Source organism: Pinus tabuliformis, chromosome 7 (assembly GCF_031772625.1).
Source record: "Pinus tabuliformis cultivar Carrire ecotype Pingquan chromosome 7, CPIR1, whole genome shotgun sequence".
Classification (NCBI taxonomy): domain Eukaryota; kingdom Viridiplantae; phylum Streptophyta; class Pinopsida; order Pinales; family Pinaceae; genus Pinus; species Pinus tabuliformis.
In genome coordinates, this window is record NC_142293.1 from 96,158,472 (window position 1) to 96,172,956 (window position 14,485).

Below are 14,485 nucleotides of genomic sequence, written 5' to 3' on the forward strand. Positions count from 1 at the left end.
AATCTCCAAAAAAATCGCATTATAGACAATTCCATATTATTATTTTTATTTAAACAAACACGGTAATTGGCCCCATTTTGATAACTGGCCCACTGCATATTTACCGGCTTTCACTGCCGGAAACCGGCGAAATAATCTCGAAATGAATCTCAATAGTTCTGTCGATATTGTGGCTTTTAGGGTTTTTTTGGGTTCTTAGCGATTCAGAGACGACCAGAAGGCTTTATTTTAAGAGCCAGCATATTGCAACTTCTTAGTTTTGATCGATTCTGTGGCCTTTAAGCTTTGTTCGAGGTTGAAATGATACAAACACGGCCAAAGGCCATAAACCCTGAGGCACCCTGAACATCGTCAAAATGTGATAAACCCCCAAATTTCGTGGGAATTGTCCGCAGGAATCGGTACGTTTTTTAGGTCTTTTCTTCAACGCTCTCAATTTTTCTCTACTCTGTTCGTACGACTTATTATTTCTCTGCAAAGTCGACCTAGATCATTGTTGTGGGTTTTCTGTAGTGGCAAGATTGCGAAAATTTAGCTCTGATATAATTGCAGGTCGTTTACGGGTTTTTTGCGGTTCTGGGTCGAATCAGAAATCCTCAACACCCCTGGGGTATGGAAAAACTATGCCACTGGCACTCTGAATCCATGGGATCACACCCGGTACCCATTTTTCTGCCTGAAATTTCGCCGGAAAGGGAAAGAAACCATACTATATTTTCCCTGACCGGAAAATTAGACGACGCTGACACAAACGGCGGCGTCGGTTGCCATTTCGGTGGAAAATATGCCGTTTTGGAACCGTTACAAAACGGAGAAATTAACTCCGCTTTTGACGGTTTAATGTGGTAAGTATAGTACATTATAGGTATTAGCTGTATTCTGCATAAAAATTAGTTTATAAAGTCCATGATTAAAATGTTTATAAAGTCTATGATCACGTTATTATTGAGGTTTTTTTTTGGTTTACAGGGACTCTCTTTTTAACTCTTTTTAGCTGGAGTCGAATCAGATGGGACCCTTTTCGGCTGGAGTTGCAGTCGGGCCATTTTTGATAAGGTCAGACTGAGATTGGAGATAACGGAATTATTATTTTGTGAAGTTGTTCTAAGAATTGTCAAGTGAAATGCAAGATCATTCACGCAAAATAAACCTCGGATTAAGATATGATAAAACTTTTACCGATTTACTGCATAACCAAAGCTTAACTAAAACATTATTAATATGATTCTTATGGTGGCTTGTATAATGCATTTCTTTTTCTGAATTGTTGGTATTAATCAATATCTGCAATTGTCTTGCCTTGTGGAATAATTCTTTTGTTTGTTTTTTTTAATACGAATTATATGAAAGAGACAGAGGAATCTTCCTGGGGCAAGCTGCGTGTAGCATTAAAAGCAGCTTTAATAGACGATGGTAACATGATGAGTTGGAATGCATATCTTTTTCCTAGTTATTGGTATGTAGTCAATATCTGCAATAGTCCTGCCTTGTGTACCATTTTTTGTGCTTTTGTGCCTTAGCCAGTTATTAGAATACTATATAAAAGACACAGGAAACTTCATGAGGTAACCTGGTTGCAGGATTCAAGGCTTCTTTATCTTACAATAGTATCATGATGGGCTTGCAATGCTCATCTTCTTCTGACTTATTAGGCAAGCTGTTGCAGAATTCAAAATCATCTTTATTTTATAATGGTACCATGATGGGTTGCAACTTGCAATGCTTATCTCATCCTGAATTATTTGTATGTAGTCAACATCTGCAACTGTCATGCTTTGTTGATAAAGGACAGAGGAATCTTCATGAGCAAGCTGGTTGAAGGACACAAAGCAGCTTCATCTTTATTATAGTACATTGATGGGTTGGCATGCATATCCTTACCTGAATTATTGGTCTGTGCTCAATATTCAAAGAGAATGTGATCTGCAACAACTTTCATGACCTGCCCAATGACATTTATTCTGGATGTTTTTCACTATGAGGGCCCGGTATTAACTGTAGTAATGGTTTATATGGTGACTACAATGAACTATAGTTACATTACCGTGTCTGTTGGTAACCGTTCAACAATTCAACTGCACTGACATCAATCACAGTATCTGCTACGGCAAGAAAGATGCGAAATCATTTTTTACTATTAGTTAAGTCACGTAATTGTGTGATGTCAATGCGTGATGGACGAGGCACCACTCAAGTCTCTAATTGGGCACGCCGCTTGAAGGTGCCCCGTTGGATCCCACGAGAACTCTGTGGCCGGCGGCCGCGAAAGGTTCGCTCTCGACCTTCCAAGTTCCCACCACGAATCACCCATTTTTGATCTTTTCAATATACATTCATTGAAGTCTTGCGAAAGGATTTTTCGTATTTACTATAAGTACGGAGTACCAGCGTAAACTTTGACATCGAACGCCTGGATCAATGAGAACTCCGTCGACGCTTAAAATTCGCCCTTTCCTTTCCTACCAGGTTTCCACAGTCCACCTATTGTATTTTCGATATACATTAAGCGAAGGCTCCACTCACCTTTTTCTATTGACATTCATCGAAGGCTGGCGAACAGGGCGGGAATTTCAAATCAATACTATCCGTCAAATTTGACGACGGATACGCTGGAGTTTTGGCCGTATTTGACTGCTAAATTACCTCCTAACGTGCAATTCACCCTAAAATTCCATCCCTGCTCGTGGAAATTTCTTTGGCATCTATCTTAAATACGAAATATTGCCAGCGTCAAAAAATCTTATAGATCAAAAGCAAAGCCAGTTGCTGCCACGGTGAACAAATCTTCCCCCAAATTCTGCTAGAATTACCAGAGATATTGAAGGGGGAAAACGAGAATCATTTCTTCTGGAGACATTTACCTATAATGTTATCCTTCCCAAGAATCAGTGAAGGAAATCACATCCTTCACACGTTCGATGGATTTAATTGCAAGAAGCTAAGCAGTAGATTGGATGCGCTGCTCGCAGATCTTATTCAAACAGTTCAACCGCTCTATATGTCGAATCTCAAAGCACCAAAAAATGAGCAAAATACGACCTATGAGCGATTCCTGAGCATCCTCAAGGATGGCGTTGAATTGGTTAAAAACTGTGAGAAAATCAGCTGTTATAACATTTATCAGAACCTCAGATATGCTTCTAAAATCCACCAATTGGAGAAGGAGATATTCTACTTCGTTCAATACCAGATGCCTGTCCAATCGGTCGTTGATATTAGGAATCTGATAACTGAGTTGAAGAGTCTTCGACATCTGTACGAGTCGCGGTCGGTGGATGAGCGAAAGGTGCATGAAACAATTGTGCCCAACCTCACCAATGATCCCCTTGAGAATGCCACGATGCTTCAACAAATGGGTCCAGATACCATTTTTGATGGAGCTTTCGATGAAGCTCCTCCCTGTAAATATAATGGTTCTTTAAAGACTGATTTTGTAGTGGGTTTGGAGAAAAATATTTCGGATTTGAAGCAGATTCTGCTCCAAAGAGAGGTGTCCGTTGTTGGAGTACATGGTATGGGCGGTGTTGGCAAAACAACTATGGCGTTGGCCCTCTCTAACGATCAAGACATTAAAGGTGATTTGGATTTCATTTATTCAAACTATTTTATCCTTCACTATTTTGTTTGATCTCTGTTTTAAGAGTGGGTTGCTCAAAGGCCCAATTTCTAGTACATCTTTTGTTTTTTTGTTTTCTTTTAAATCTAACATTTATATTGCTAATGCAAACCTTTCTAAACTGGCCTAAGATATGCACCTCCAGGTTGTGAAGCTGGTAGACACATATCTAATTTTCACATCTCATATTTTGGTTATTTTTTTGAATTTTAAATATGCATCATTAAGTTTTGCAACCTAGAGGTCCATGTCATATATCTATAAGTTTAAATGGTTTAGATGCGTTTGTTTTTTTTTTTAATTTTAAATATGCATCCTTGAGTTTTTCAACCTAGAGGTCCATGTCATATATCTATAAGTTTAAATGGTTTAGAATCTAGATGCATTTGTGCTTAGTGTCCACGTTGGTACACCCACTGCATTGTCTATATTCAGTGCACTTATATTAAGGCGCACGTGAGGTGATCGATCAAACCTACTCCTACCTAAACTACAGAATGCAGTGTGCACCTCTTTTTGTTGGTGCATGACTTGGAAATTGTAATTCCTACTTGTCTCAGTTGTGATTCATTCTATCTACAGAAGTCTGTTCCTATTTTTTAGGGTTGTTATATCTAGATTTTCCTAAATTGGTGTGTGGTTGATATATTTTCTCAACCAAGTGATTGTGTGTCCAAGATTAGTTTACCTATCTTGAGACAACACTAGATGTATTTATATGTAACCTTATTTGATGTGAAGTTGTGAACATAGAATATTCAAAATTTAAGTTTGGTATCAGAGTCCGTCAGGGCCGAGGCCACTCCTGGCCGAGGAAATAACAGAGTATATCTATATTGTTTTAGTGCTTTGTTTGTCCATCATTTTAATGGCAGCTTGAGGAGTCAGTCCTACTTATGGTGATGAAAAGTTGTGCTCTTTTCTCAAGACTCTGGAAGAGTTTGTCTGCGCTCGTTCTCTTAATATTCAGAGAGTTGAAAGCTGCCAGCGGCAGAGTCATTCCACAATCGTTGTTCTAATAAATTGGCACTTGTAGATTTGTGTGAACTAGTGGACGAGAATAAGACTACTGCTGCTCAGATTTTGACAACCATTTCACGTTGATGGGGACTCTTGTTGCTCAAATCGAAAGATTTTGACAGCCATTGTGACTAGTGTGTGAAGGTTCAGTTCATGTTGCATGCCAGTTGCGTTCGCATTGTGCATATAAGAGAGCACATACCTGTGAATTATGGGAGTGCTGAGAAAAATATAAAATATTGTGAATTTTGGTGGATTGGAGCAGAGCTTAAGTGGTGTGATGGCGCAACGTGGGTGGATTCAACATTTGGGAAAGGATCAATCTGTTGAAATGACTGTGGAATTGGTTCAAGAGGATCGATTTGCTTTTTGAAGATAAAACAAAGAGCATTTCTGAAATCAATGTTCGGATCAGAGGAAATGAATGGACAGAGATCGCGAGGAACTCCAGATCCTCGACATAGTTGGGATCGTTGACAAGGCCTTGTAGATACTTCGAAGAGATAAGCAATTACTCCATTATCAGAATCCTCGATCCCAACCACGTTGGTCTCTTTCTATGTGCGCTTCTTCTCCTTGCTCAACCGCATTGTTAACCCCCCCGGGCAAACAAATAATGGGCAACGAGGAATCATACAACGACGAGGAAATGCAGGGGGAACTGGTCCTATGGCTGGAGAGGCAACCCTACTGGAGGAGGTACCGTGGGCGAGACCATGTGATCATCTCCCAGGACCCCAATGCCCTATACAAGGTTATAGAGAACTTCAAGAATAGCGTGCTCCTAATATTTGATTTCGGGAGATTAAAAGCTCAGCATCTTTGGTCAAGGACGTGGACGGGGTTCGCCACAAAGACTCTCTTTTGTTTTTTATGGGAAATAGGTTCAATGGGGGCTTCTTTGAGTCGTGTCATCACTCGACAGTAGAAACTTCTGCTACCGTCCCAATGAATTTAATTCTTTGGTTTTGCAGCCATTTGTTTTGCAAGTTGTTGTAGCTTCTAAGTCAGTTTGTGGTGCATTTTTTGGCATTAGTATATTGTGTCGTGGTATTTCTGGTTGTCATTGAAATGACATTGGTCTGACCAACTATTGTCACAATTCTGAGTGTGTATTCGAACTAGTCATTCCAACAATACACAATTTGCAAGATATGGCATGACATTGAAGATGGCATCAAAAGAGCTACAACAAAGATTAAAGGATGATGGACAAATAAGTTAAAGTTTGTGTGAGTTTGTGGAATAGACTCATGATGTATTATGTGTCACATACATTTATTAGTAAGCAAGTCTAGGATGTTTTGTAGTGGTCTTTGTAAAGTATGTACCTGGTAACTCCAGAGTTGGAGTGTGTAATGTAAGCCTGATGAGGCATGTGTACCCCCATGAAGTTCGTGGTAATCTTAAAACCACTTTGTAATTGCAAGTTTGTGGTAAACCAGAAACCGCTTTGCAGTGTTGGTTTGTGGTAAGTCAGAAACCATATGCGAGAGTGAAGTGGACAGAGATTCCTATAGGCATGGTTTAGGGTTAGCTGACAAAACCCTTGGCATGGTTGAGGGTGAGCCGAGAAAACCCTGGGCCTGGTTAAGTTGGGTCTATGGTGAGCCTTGGTGGTTGAATTGAGTGCCTTGGTGGCAAAGTTGAGCCTTCGTGGCTGTGTTGAGCCTTCATGGCTGAATTGAGTGCCTTGGTGGTAGAGTTGAGCATTCGTGGCTGTGTTGAGCCTTGGTGGCTGAGTTGAGTGCCTTGGTGGCAGAGTTTAGCCTTGGTGGCTGAGAGCCTTGTTAGCATGGTTGAGGGTAATCTGATAAAACCCAAAGCATGGTTATGGGTAATCCGATAAAATCCATGATGATGATGGAGGGGGATTTGCAAGTACAGGGACATGTATGTAGTTATAATGGTTGACAAAACCACATATGCTAAGGGCATCCTAGTAGACTGGCGGTTGCAGCAGTTGGCACCCATGCATTCCGGTGGATGGTTGCTCCTTTATATGGATATGTCGACATATTCTTTTGTTATGTTTGACCACAACTAGACTTTGCATATTGAGATTGAGACAAGTAGTCATTAAGGGGGTGACTTGGAAATTGTAATTCCTACTTGTCTCAGTTGTGATTCATTCTATCTACAGGACTCTGTTCCTATTCCTTAGGGTTGTTATATCTAGATGTTCCTAGATTGGTGTGTGGTTGAGATATTCTCTCAACCAAGTGATTGTGTATCCAAGATTAACTTTCCTATCTTGAGACAATGCTAGATGTATTTATATGTAACCTTATTTGATGTGAATATAGAATATAGTGTGCATGCTCAAAATTTAAGTGCATGTAAAGGAGGTGCAAGGCACACATGAGTTGATTGATCAACCCTACTCCTACCCAAGCTGTAAAGTGCAGTGTGCAACTCCTTTTATTGGTGCATGTAAAGGAGGTGCAATTGTCATGTGATGACATAACTGCATCAAATAAATCCTTCCCCTACCCACCAATGTAAGTAGTCCCTACCCACCAATGTAAGTAGTCCATGAAATCTAGCTGTACATATTACTTTCACAATTCTCCTTTCACAATGTTTTAAGGCAATCAACTAAGCAGAACAATGAATGGCAATAGAGTCCAAGATGGAGAATTTATGACCTTCAGATATCATTTCTGCGGAAAATTTTCAAACATTTGGTAAATCCTTTTGGCACGGAAAGTGGAATGTCACTGTCTCAAGTATCTGTCTAATACTCTATACAGATTTGCGGTAGCATCCAGGACGTCAGACGGACAGTCTACCTGTGAAGTTGTAACATAAATATACCAAATCCTTGTGACCAAGTTCAGACCTCCTTACCAAATGAACATCTTGAAAAACCATGGTCAACATCTTATGAATTCCCACATTACCTTCAATTTCAATTTGTCAATATTGTTCTATGAAGCCTTTAGTTCGGAACAGTAAACCGGGAAAGAAGTCTCATTTTAAAGGAAATCCGGACATCCAAAATAGCCTGCACTATTTTCTGCCATTTATATATATCATTGAGATTCTGCTGGGCATAGTTTCAAGACACGGCCAAGTTATACAGGTACTACCAATCTCAACTGGTCTGAACCCAAAAATGATCCAACTCAAACTGGCAACTGAATGTCTCGGTCAAATTGGTGAAACTTGCTATAACTCCGCAAGTTTGACTGTGATTCGGCAGATTCTTGCAACAAAATCTTCCCAAACCAAAAAAAAAAAAATTAATGTTTCTGAAGCAACACCTAAAGCTGGGTTTTGTGCCAAGTATTTCCCATGTTTTTGAAGCAATACTTAAAGCTGAGTTTTGTGCCAAGTATAAATTCCCATGTTTTTGAAGCAATACCTAAAGCTGTCTTTTATGCTTCATTTGATAGGAGGTTTGGCAATCGTCTTATTGCAGTACTTTTTTATCTAGTGTATTGTGATAAGTGCTTTATAACTCTAGTCGTTTCTGAGTCTTGTGACTTTCTTTGCATCTTTTCAAGTCTCGTTTGATAGGAGGTTTGGCAATTGTCTTATTGCACTACTTTTTTTATCTAGTGCATTGTGATAAGTGCTTTATAACTCCAGCTCTAATTGCACCAAAATTCTGGGACAAGAGGGGCAACAATTCCACTCTGAGTCTTCCCTTCTCCAGTAAAGGCTTCGCAAACATTCATAAATGCGGGTTTGTCACTTCCTAGTAGCCCTTTGGGTCTTAGGGTACAATTTATTGGCTGCTTTGGGTACTCTTCAGAGCAGTTATACTGTGAGCTTTGTAGGATAATGACAGAAGAATCCAGCACAATCGATTTTAATGGCAGTCAACATGATTTTTGGTTCTAGGAAGGTCTCTTTAGGGCTTTTTTTTTGTACAAAAATAACCTGATTATTGCTGATGTTTACAAACTATGGTGTAGCTTGGGCACCATTTAATGTTGCGTGAGAACTTAGGTTTTGTGGGATGAGAAGTTTAAGAACATTGTATTCTAATGGCAGCCAGCTTGATTTTGGTTGCTATCTCCATAGTTTCTGGCCAGCATGGAGCTCAGAACATAGAAAAATTATGCTGTAGTTTCTTGATGTCAAGTTCTTGAATGTTTTTTCTGATATAATGAAAACTAACGAACTTTTTCTTGTTCAGATAACCGAATTTCTATCTAAGCAATTATCTTCATGTATTCTAGGTGCCTTCAGGAACAATATCATTTTCATCACGGTCTCACAGTCCCCAAACCTGAAGGGAATTTTAGAGACTATGTGGCAGATGATATTTCCAAGGAAGAAACCTGAATTTCAGAATGTCGAGGATGCACATAGACAGTTGCAGCAGCAGCTTCTGAGGCAAGCCAAGCCAGTTCTGGTTGTACTGGATGATGTCTGGTCTAAGGCAAATTTGGAAAAGTTGTTATTTGAAGGGCAAGGTTACAAAACTCTTGTGACAACTCGAGATCGTTGTACCATCCCAACAGCAACCTCTATCCAGCTTTATGAATTGCCATTGCTGGATGAGGCTGATGCTCTGTCCCTTTTCTGCTTTTGGGCTTTTGGACAGAGATCTGTGCCAAGTAATGCAGATGAACATTTAGTCAAGCAGGTATGCCTTTTACAATACTGGAATGCTTTTCATATGAAATATATTATTGTACTAAACTTGGTGTGCATTTGGTTGAGTTTAGTGATTGCACTATTAGCTAGCACTCTAAATGTCCCAAATCACAAGCTATTTTACTAATTGAATTTTGTTTCACATTAATGTTTCCTCTATTGTTAACAATGGAGTTACTGTTTCAATAAGAGAGAATCTAGACATACAATGTTACCAGAACTGAACCGGTCATTGAACTGGTCAGCCCGCCGAAAAATAAAAAAAGTGGTCAAACAAAAAATTCATGAAATACTCCGAACCAAAGATATGTCAACAAAGTGGCTCAGATGGCCTCTAACATAAAAGAAAAAATCAAGCTACAACAGATACCTACATATCATCAAAATAATTGCCTATATTGGGATTCTTATTATCGATATTGCCCCCCTAAACATTAAAATTAAGATAGAAAAAGCTTAACATTAGAATAGATATTTTGTTGAGTGATGGGTACTTTTTTCTTAGGGTATTGATAGAAGAGTTCAACAATCAGCTCCACTAACATCAAGGCACATAGAGGAGTTGGTGCTTCTGATTAAATGCTAGTTCCATACCCTCATACATGATGAAATCCATGAAAATGTTGCAATCCCGAAATCTTAGAAACTGTCAAGTCTGCTGGATTTTGAGTGGGATCCAAAATTTTACTTTATCCATATGAAATCCAATGAGATTGGAACCAGTATCAAACATCCTTAGATAAATAATGGTAATGTTAAAAATTTAAATAAAATGATTCTTTTACTTAGAATTAAACATTACCATTAATAACATAGCATTAGCAAGGCCCTATGGCTGAATACTACGCTGCCCCACTCATGAATTATTGCCTTCAAAAAAATAGTTTGGAGGGTCCTTGGTTGTGTTGTACAGAACCAATCAGTTTCAAATAGAACTGGCCAGTTTGGTATGGAACTAGTTGGTTCTGTACAATAACTGGCCTGTTGTACTGAACCGGCCATTTCCAGTTCTGTGGTCGGAATGGTTAGGCAGCAAAACGGTTGGACCGGCTGGTTTCACAGGTTCCGATAACATTGCGTCATATAATCATTACTCCTTTAATAAAATCATTTTTCCACATAAAGCTGTACATTCTTCATAAGCAATAAAACAAAATACGTGAATCAACTGAAAACTTTTTTAGGCCAGAGATTCATAGCTTCAACAACAAAAGTATGTGTTCGATAAGTTTTCCACCTATAGAATTCACTTACACTAATTGTTTGTGTATGTATCACAGGTGCAAGCAGAATGTAAATGTCTGCCACTTGCTCTGAAGGTGATTGGCAGCTCTTTGCATGGTGAGCCTCGCCCAGCGTGGGAAAGTGCTAAGAAGAAGCTTTCAAATGGGGAATCGATATCGGATTATCACAAAGAAAGGCTTCTTAAATGCTTGGAGACTAGTATTGATGTCCTGGATGAGGAGGCACGAGAATGCTTCTTAGACTTGGGGTCATTTCCAGAGGATCGAAAAATCTCGGCGGATGCATTACTGGACATTTGGGTTTATGTGCGAAAGATCGAGTGGCAAGATGCTTTTGTCATCTTATTAGAACTTGCTAGTAGAAATCTTTTGAACTTAACAAGCAAACTCAGGTAAGTGACTTCTCTTCTTTTTTCTTGTGCTTAAGTTCTTCCTCTGTCTTATATTATAACATTGTATTGGCATGTCAATTGGACCTTGTAGGAGTCAAGCGATCAACTATGGAAGTGCTTCTGAGCTGTACTTTTCTCAGCATGATGTAATGCGAGACTTGGCCCTATATTTGGCATCTCGAGACAGTATGGTTCGTAGGAAGAGGATGCTAATGCCTAGAAAGGAGGACAGTTTGCCAGCAAAATGGAAGCTGCTCAAGGATCAAGCGTTTGATGCTCAAATTGTTTCCCTTCACACAGGTGGGTGATTTTGGCAGTTTGAAGTGTATATTATGTATTGGGAATTGCTGCTTCTTTTCTCTGGTCCTAACCACTATGTAAAATCAATAGGGTATAGACAGATTGTCATGGAGCAGGCCTAGAAACCAGAGAGACTTGTTAAGGATTCTTAAGGTTCTCTTTATTGACAAATGGTTACTTTGGAAGCATTTTCACTATCCAATCAACTAACTCTTAAAATTTTTGCTAGTAATTTTACCTTTACTTTCAGAATTTGCTACTTTTCCCAAAATTATATATGAACTAGTTAGTGATGAATCCGGGATTATTTTTCTCTACTTTTCTCTTTATGCAAAACGCTCTAATTTTGCAACGTAGGATTGCTAAGAAGTAAACTTCAGAGAAAGCTATATATTTTTGTGGAACATATATAGTATTACGTTGGTTCTCATGATTTTATATATAGTATTAGGTTTTTTCTCACGACTTTTGTGAATGTGATGGGTGAATTTTATCCTACACTTGATAGGTTATCGATATGTGATCTGGATGAACTGATTACAAACCAATTTCTAGGTTTTTGTCATTTTGATGTCAAAAGATCTTAGAAAAGAAATGCAGTGGTTTCATAGTGTGTTCAACAACTACAATGTTCTAATGAAACTTTGCATTTGTGGTTTGCCTATGCAGGTGCCATGGAGAAGGATCAGTGGTCTGAGATCAATTTTCGTCAAGCAGAGGCTTTAGTTTTACTCTTTTCTGGAAGCAAATACTTTCTTCCAACATTTTTGAGTTCTATGAAAAAACTGAAAGTCCTGATAGTATTCAATTATGGGTCCAAGAGAGCCACAATGAACGGTTTACCGGCCTTATCTTCACTTACTCAGCTTAAGACTATTCGCTTGGAGAGGCTGCATGTGCCCCCACTTCAAGGGCACAGTAAAGTCTTGCAGAACTTAGAGAAGCTATCTTTGAGCTTATGTGAAGGGCTTGGAAACATGTCTGGGTTCAACAACACCCAGTCGAGCATTAAGCTTCCAATAATGCTAGATGTTAACCTGGACCACTGCTGTGATTTGGAGGAGTTGCCCCCTGGTATTTGTGACACGTCTTCAGTTGTGAATTGGACTATTACCAACTGTCATCTCCTTCGAAAGTTACCTGACGACTTGGGGAAGCTCAGCACTTTAAGAATGTTAAGGTTATCCGCATGTCTAGGCCTAAAAGAGCTTCCACAGTCTATTGGAAAACTTGGAAAGCTGGAATATCTGGACATTTCGCTCTGTGAGTGCTTAAAAGAGCTTCCTGAGGAAATGGGACAACTAAGGAATCTCGAGGAGCTTGACATGAGAGAGTGTTCCCGGTTGAGGAAGTTGCCTAAATCAGTTGGAGGGATGAAATCTCTAAGGCGTGTTATTTGCGATGAGAAGATTGGACAGCAGTGGAAACGTGTCAAGAACTCTGCCATCAAGGAGCTTACAGTTGAAGTTGCAGAAGCGCACTTCAGCTTGGATTGGCTCGATGGTTGACATTCTACTTAAAACTGGTAAGAGATCAAAAGAAGCTTTTATTTTCATGTTTATAAAACATGGTTTTCATTTGGTGTTGACAGTGTAGTTTGTTTCATTCTCATTATCCTGCGATGCCGTGTGGATAGCAAAGCATATTAAGATAACCAAAGGCAATTCTCTTCAATAACCATTGATAATAACAAATTGAATTGCCTCGGGAAGCTAATAACAGAAATTTTGATTCACAGACCATCACAGCGTTGTAATTTTGTAACTCGAAGTGCTATCTTTTATTTTCCTTAATATTATATCAAATGTCTTACAATCAATGTCATAAACTGCATCACTAAACCACTTTTTGGTTTTCATGGTGAAATCTCAATGTTTATTTGAATTAATCTTTCTTTATAATCAATGTCATAAATTGCAATGACGAAGTCTCATTTTATAATGTTTGCAGGGTAATTTCTATGTTTATTTGAATTTATTTTTCTGCCAAAATGTTTACCACATTTTTGCATCAAACTGATTTTGTTTTTCTGCACTTTGCAGCTTCCATTCATGTTGTGGAGAGATTATCAGCAGCTTCCTACCCAAACTTGACTCGACTGTAGGTTAAGGTAATTAGAAAAGGCAGCAAGAAAGTCAACAGTTGACTTCTGATGACTTTTCTACTGCCCTGTCTAATTACCTGAACCTACAATCGAGTTAAGAATGGCTTGCAACATTCTTATAATTGCAAAAATGCAATTCTTAAGCAGCTTCTAGTAATTGCTATTTGGAAATGGGTGTAACTATGCATTTACCATGGTACCTTTCATGCTGGGGCGATTGGCCTATGGGGCCAAAGGGTGTGAGCAGGTTGGAATCATTCACAAGCAAAACTATCACCCATTTACAGTTCCACCTTGCCCTCGTGCATAGTTTCATCCATTCCCAAGAAGCCATCATTAGGTATGGCATAGTGTTAAATACTATGCCACATTTCAATGATTGCAAGACAAGGTGGAATAATGCATGGACAAAACAATAAGCTATTCACAGTTCTAACCTGCCCTGTGCATGGTCCCACCTATTTCCAGAGAGCAATCATCAGAAGTGTATCATGTTTGCCATTCTGGGTGGGAAGAGATAATCTGTTCATTCATGAAGGGGAGAGATTTACAATATGCAGGATTTGTTCTTCAAAGGGTGTGTAGTGTGAGGACGATGAAATAAGCTTGGAGTGCAGGATGATGAGCGTTTAGCTCATTTTCGAATGGTGTGATGAGGCAACTACGTACGTTGGAGTGGACGTCTCAAGTCTTTGATTGCTGTATCGACCACGATACTTCAAATGACAAACGCTCTGGCTATTATGATGCATTGCTATATTTGCACGTTTCAAGACTCTCTTTAAATTTCATATTTAAGAGTTCTAGTGCTGTCCTTTATTTTTACAAGGAGTTAACATAAATCTCAAACATATTTTAATACATTTTAAATATCAGTATTTATAAAACTGCTATTTCTATTTTATTTTATTTTTACAAGTGATTAACTAAAATGTTGAATACTTGAATATATATTATATTAATGGATTAGATTAATGGTTAAATATGAGTATTTACAAAGCTTTTGATCCTTAGGTTTTTTTACAAATGATTGACCTAAATTTTGATTATTTGAATATATATTATATAAATGGATTATATTAATTGTTAAATATGGGTTTTTAAAAATCTTTGATATTTTGGTCAAAAGGTGTGTAGGAAAAATTATATTTAGTTAGCTAGTGTGATTAATTTTCATTTTTCATTTTTCATTTCGTTT

At 38.6% G+C, this 14,485-nt stretch overlaps 1 protein-coding gene across 2 annotated transcripts; it reads left to right on the forward strand.

Annotated features, from left to right (window-relative positions):
• The first annotated feature begins 954 nt into the window (after positions 1-954).
• On the forward strand, positions 955-14,150 carry LOC149245442 (putative disease resistance protein At4g33300). 2 transcript variants are annotated; one of them, XM_089457759.1, is made up of 6 exons: positions 955-1,056; positions 8,827-9,236; positions 10,528-10,883; positions 10,975-11,183; positions 11,853-12,708; positions 13,226-14,150. In XM_089457759.1, the coding sequence occupies exons 2-5, from the start codon at positions 8,898-8,900 to the stop codon at positions 12,689-12,691; spliced, it is 1,743 nt and encodes a 580-aa protein (XP_089313885.1). In that variant the 5' UTR covers positions 955-1,056; positions 8,827-8,897; the 3' UTR covers positions 12,692-12,708; positions 13,226-14,150. The 2 variants fall into 2 exon arrangements, with proteins under 2 accessions (XP_089313885.1, XP_089313884.1); XM_089457758.1 differs by lacking the exon at positions 955-1,056 and adding an exon at positions 2,403-3,575.
• Positions 14,151-14,485: the final 335 nt, after the last annotated feature.

Coding starts and splice junctions, on each gene's coding strand:
- LOC149245442 (XM_089457758.1), top strand. CDS start 2,867: ATGTTATCCTTCCCAAGAATCAGTGAAGGAAATCACATCCTTCACACG. Junction 9,237..10,527: donor ATGAACATTTAGTCAAGCAG/GTATGCCTTTTA, acceptor TATGTATCACAG/GTGCAAGCAGAATGTAAATG. Junction 11,184..11,852: donor AATTGTTTCCCTTCACACAG/GTGGGTGATTTT, acceptor TTGCCTATGCAG/GTGCCATGGAGAAGGATCAG.